At 43.4% G+C, this 5,913-nt stretch overlaps 1 protein-coding gene across 1 annotated transcript in view; it reads left to right on the top strand.

Annotated features, from left to right (window-relative positions):
- The window catches only part of LOC117953173 (E3 ubiquitin-protein ligase HECW2-like), a 29,081-nt gene that overhangs the window by 3,955 nt on the left and 19,213 nt on the right, over positions 1-5,913 (top strand). Inside the window, exons 7-11 of the mRNA XM_034885989.1 lie at positions 753-943; positions 974-1,080; positions 2,107-2,199; positions 3,216-3,366; positions 5,270-5,376. Of these exons, the coding sequence (XP_034741880.1) occupies positions 753-943; positions 974-1,080; positions 2,107-2,199; positions 3,216-3,366; positions 5,270-5,376 (649 nt within the window). The remainder of the gene's footprint in view (positions 1-752; positions 944-973; positions 1,081-2,106; positions 2,200-3,215; positions 3,367-5,269; positions 5,377-5,913) is intronic.

Consider the following 5,913-nt stretch of genomic DNA (forward strand, 5'->3'; position numbering starts at 1 on the left):
ATACAAAACCACCAAGGCACAGCCAAGGGGACCAATCACAGCTGTTGCGATCTGCACCGCCGCAACGTGTAGTAACATTTTTTAAAGGGTCAACGTCAAGCTACGGCGCAGGGTGTCGGTACACAATCCGTCCTGCCTGCACCAGATGTTTTGCGCACGCGCAGATGATAATCATGAATACGATTGATTAGAATTGATGATTACGGCACTGCGCAATCTGTTCCACGGTATCGGTCTGCGGTTAGCCTCCATCGGAAAGCTAACGTTAGTTTAGCTAACAGCTAATTTGGCTAACCGCTAGCCGACAGCTTGATTCAGCCTAAAATAACGTTACTCAAACTAAACAGTGGGAAAAGCAGCTACAGCTAAATTAAGACTTTACAGTAATAATATAGACAAGTATTGAGTGATTGTATTTTAAATAAGCAAAGTTTAACTGACGTAACAGCTGTTATATATTTAAACGCTTATTTACATGCTGTCTCAGCTAGCGGTTAGCCGAATTAGCTGTTAGCTAAACTAACGTTAGCTTTCAGGTGGAGGCAAACAGACTTTCTTTAACTGTCTATGGGGACAGATCGTGCAGTGTTGTAAATCCACGTTCATCACGACATCATCTGTGCATGCGCAGAACATATTGCACATGCGCAGAACGGATCGTGTACCGACAGAAATCCTCACGCGCATCTTTAATGGTCATCATTTTGTCTATTGTTTTCACTCATTTTTTTGTTTTATGGGATACTTTGTAGGAAGCGGAGGAGGGAGCGGAGGCCGCCATTGATCCAGGGGGAGAAGTAGTTTCCGGGACCCCACCAACTACTACTCCAGCTGTACGCGATGAAGGGGGGGGGCAGGTGGCTGTCACCGAGGCCACTCCCCCAGCCAGCGAGCACGTGGTGGTGGTCGCAGAGATCACCATGAGGAGGCTGAGCCTGCAGGCCGCCGGGGGCGGGGCCGGGGGCGGGGCCGGGGCCGGGGGCGGGGCCGCAGAACAGGAAGTGACGGAGACAAAGCCGCGCGAGGAGGCGGGCTCTGCTGACTCAGAGCAAGTCACCACGGAAACAGATGGAGAGGACGGTACTCAGCTTTAAATTACTTTTTCAAGTGACATTTTTTGAATTCCCAAGAAATGCTTTTTTTTAAATAAAAAAGTTTGTTTGCATTTGAAAGGGTCACACTTGCTTAAAAGTTAACTCATCAACAATAATAATAATAATAATAATAATAATAATAATAATAATAATTAATTTTATTTGTAATGCACTTTACATTTAAACAAATCTCAAAGTGCTACAGGTGAGATCATAAAAGCAAGATCTATATCAAAATATCTATAAATAGTGGGACGACATTTTTGTGCAAGGTTAAAACTCAGAAGTTCTGCTAAAAATAAATGTTTTTGGTCCTTTATAGTCCCAATAGTCTGTGATGCCCCCAGATGGTCAGGGGGGGGGGGGGCTTCAGATGGTCGGGGGGGGCGCTTCAGATGGTCAGGGGGAAAGGGGGGGCAGTCTAAGTCCGAGGAGTGACAGAGCAGTTGGCTCGATCCCCCCTGGTGCTGAGCGTTGTTCTGGGGCGTAGGAGGCGGTTGTAGTTTTTTGAGCGGGGGGATCGTGTTGTAGTGAGAGGGGGGAGCAGGTCTTTCAGGTGGGGGGGGGGGGGGGGGGGGGGGGGGCATTTCCACAGATACACTGGTGGGTGAGAGTTGAGACCTTGTATTCAACCCTAGCAGAAACAGGAAGCCAGTGAAGTGAGTGGAGAACGGGTGTGATGTGCTCGTACTTTCGCACTCTCATCATTTTTTAATTTTCAATATTTATTTATAGTATCAACTCAAAACAAGAGTTATCTGGAGACCCTTTACAGATAGAGCAGGTCGAGACCAGACAGAGCAGGTCTAGACCACACTCCAGAACTCACAAGGACCCAACAGTTCTAGTAGTTTCCTCCAGAGCCAGCAGCAGGGCCACAGTGGCGAGGAAAAACTGCAAGGATCCTTGCAGAGGAGGACAGTGACATTCAAACAATGTATTTTCAGATTGAATCCTTTTCATCACATTAAAACAAAATGTCGTCTGTCTGTCGTGTGTTTTCTGTGTTCAGGCGCTCACGTTAACGGCCATCCTGTCCGCTCGCTCCCGTCCGTGCGTCATGACATCCACCGATACCAACGTGTTGACGAGCCTCTTCCTCCCAGTGAGTGTGTGTGTCTGCATGCACCGTATTATACCTGTGTGTGTGTGTGTGTCCTCACCTGTGTGTACCACTGTGTCTTTGTGTGTCTGTTTGTACAGTATCTGTATGTGTGACCACAAAATGACCCGGACTACAACTACAAATCTTGCTCTTTAAACAAATCCCAAAATAACTAATGTTTACACAATGCTTTCTCAAGGCTGGGGAGAGAATGTGACGAAGAGAATCTGAGGTTTTGCATTTATTTTTTGCCTTGTGGGACTTTGGAGAAGCCAATATGTCAGTATCGTCCCACTGACTCTAGACTAAAATATCTGGATAATTATTATTTTATAATATTTATATTGATTGCCATTAAATCTGGTAGAGATATTCATGTTTCCCACAGGATGAATTTTAATAAATGTCCAAAACGTTAAATCATTAAATCAGGTTGTTATAACCAACATTATGCTGCAAGATGTTTTGTTTAGCTACATTTAAGTTCCATGTTATAGACTAACAGTATTATGACAAGCAACATTAAAAAATACCCAGTCTACTACCAATACTTCCCTTTTTATTCCTGTTAATTCCCATATATAGTCCCTATAATTCCCTTTATTCCCATATATTCCCATTAATTCCCATTAATTCCCATGGAAAGTTTCCAGCTTTGAAAATTCTCAATATTTTGCAACCCTACTTTTAACAGAATGCTTTATATTTAGTTGATAATACACAAATTGTGTATTCATCATTACAGTTATGTTCCTCTAAGGCAGTGGGTCCCAAACTTTTTCAGCTCAACACCCAGAAGAGAAATTTGGTGTCTCTCCGGGACCCAAATTTACGGAACACAACCATGAATTTAAATTTTGCATTTAGTCTGTTTTTTGCCAATCGGCGACCCAATAAAACGGGTCTGCGACCCATTTTGGGTCCCGACCCTAAGTCTGGGAAACATTGCTCTAAGGCATCACGCACCTACTGTGATTACAAAAATTACTGTGTATTAATTAAGAATGGCCTTTCAGACTGGGAGGCTCGGATCGACAGCCACGGGAGGATCTTCTTCGTGGACCACGTGAACAGAACCACCACATGGCAGCGTCCCACCGGACCGCCGGCGCCGCAGGGCCTGACCCGCTCCAGCTCCATTCAGCAGATGGAGCAACTCAACCGCAGGTGGGCTTCGGGACCACAGACGTATTGTCTCACCTGTAAATGCCTTTATTGAGAAGTACAGTTAAGGGGTCCATATCCGACTAAACCAAGGCTCACCAGTACCTGTGCCAGACTAGAGAACCAGAAGGAAAGATGCTTACCAAATTGTCCAATTCTACTGTTGTAGAATCATGTTGTCTTCATGTTGTCCTCATGTTATCCCCATGTTGTCCTCATGTTGTCCTCATGTTGTCCTCATGTTGTCCCCATGTTATCCTCATGTTATCCTCATGTTATCCTCATGTTATCCTCATGTTGTCCTCATGTTGTCCTCATGTTATCCTCATGTTATCCTCATGTTATCCTCATGTTATCCCCATGTTGTCCTCATGTTGTCCTCATGTTGACCTCATGTTGTCCTCATGTTGTCCTCATGTTGTCCTCATGTTGTCCTCACGGTGTCCTCATGTTATCCCCATGTTGTCCTCATGTTGTCCTCATGTTGTCCTCATGTTATCCTCATGTTATCCTCATGTTGTCCCTCATGTTGTCCTCATGTTGTCCTCATGTTGTCCTCATGTTGTCCTCATGTTGTCCCTCATGTTGTCCTCATGTTATCCTCATGTTGTCCCTCATGTTGTCCTCATGTTGTCCTGTTGCCCTCATGTTGTCCTCAGGTTGTCCTCATGTTGTCCTCATGTTGTCCTATATCAATGTTCTTTGTAATTCCCCAAAATAACATGATTGATTCCACCCAACGCTCTTCGCCAAGTACAAATCTCTACTTTCATTAATTTGGGGTCTTATTCAATTTTATAGCATTGTAAAACAAATGGAAGTGTTGTTGAAATAGTATTGAGTAAAAGTTGACCTATTCCAGTCTGTGATTATCATCAACATCCATTCCTTTAATTTTAGTCTCAATAATTCCTAATTTCTGCTTTTCTAACTCAAACATTAGGTATAATTTCCTATAAATGAGGTTTATTGCCCATACATTTCAAAAATAACTGTAAAACTAAAGTTAATAAGTTAGTGTTACGTAGTGTTGAAATGTAAAAAAAGTGACAAACATTGAAAAAAGCAGCAAAAGTGTTGAAGTAAGGGACAACAAATTTGGAATCAATCATGTTATTTTGGGGAATTAAAAAGAACATTGAAATAGGACAACATGAGGACAACATGAGGACAACGTGAGGACAACATGAGGACAACGTGAGGACAACTTGAGGACAACGTGAGGACAACGTGAGGACAACATGAGGACAACGTGAGGACAACGTGAGGACAACTTGAGGACAACGTGAGGACAACGTGAGGACGACATGAGGACAACGTGAGGACAACATGAGGACAACTTGAGGACAACGTGAGGACAACGTGAGGACAACTTGAGCACAACGTGAGGGTTAATGGGACATCACTTTGGTTTTTTTCTGTGTTTCTCTTTATCTTTAAGTTTTTTAACTTAACATAACGTAATATGTATGTATGTAACGGCTAACGGGCCCGGTAACCCATATTCCCTCAATCAGTACTGTAGTACTGAAAAATATACTTTCACTACAGTAACTTTATCTTAATAATAATACATGCTATTTATAGAGCACTTTTTAAGGTACTCTTAACCCTAATGTTGTCCTCGGGGTCAAATTTGACCAATTTTCAGTTTTTTCATCCCACAAAATGCAGAAAATGTCAAAAGCTGAAAATGTCAACATTAGACATATCAAATAACTTTGGAAAAAACATCAAAAAAAGCAACCACAACATTGAAAAAGTGACCAAAATGTCACAACAAAAGCAATATCTTTTTTTCATGGTTGACGGGAAGACAACACAAGGGTCAAGACACTTCACATGTGTTACAATGATCATAGAAAACAAGATACTATAATAAGAAAATGTGTGCTCTTGATCCCAGGTACCAGAGCATCAGGAGGACCATAACCAACAGCGACCGCTCCGAGGAAACCCCCGTGGACCTGATTCCTGAACCAGAAAGTGAACTGATGCCTCACTCCATTTCGGGTGAGTTTCAACAGACCGATTACTGAAAAACACTCAAATAGAAAGATTGGAGGTTTCATTCACAACAGCTTGATATCTGTTTTTAACCAATTAAATGACTCACCCCTTGAGAATGATTCATCTCTTGAAAAACTAAGCCACATGTCTGAAAAAGCTATAATTTATAAATAAATATCTCAGAATAGCAGTAGTCTGTGCTAAGCTGCTTCCATCGGCGTCTCCCTGTCTCCTGGTGTGTCTCCCTGTCTTCTGGTGTGTCTCCCTGTCTCCTGGTGTGTCCCCCTGTCTCCTGTTGTGTCTCTCTTGTCTCTCTGTCTCATGGTGTGTCTCCCTGTCTCATGGTGTGTCTCTCTGTCTTCTGGTGTGTCTCCCTGTCTCCTGGTGTGTCTCCCTGTCTCCTGTTGTGTCTCTCTGTCTCCTGGTGTGTCTCTCAGTCTCCTGGTGTGTCTCCCTGTCTCATGGTGTGTCTCCCTGTCTCCTGGTGTGTCTCCCTGGTGTGTCTCCCTGGAGACACACCCTGTCTCATGGTGTGTCTCC

The sequence above is a fragment of the Etheostoma cragini genome, chromosome 11 (genome assembly GCF_013103735.1).
Source record: "Etheostoma cragini isolate CJK2018 chromosome 11, CSU_Ecrag_1.0, whole genome shotgun sequence".
Taxonomy (NCBI): Eukaryota; Metazoa; Chordata; class Actinopteri; order Perciformes; family Percidae; genus Etheostoma; species Etheostoma cragini.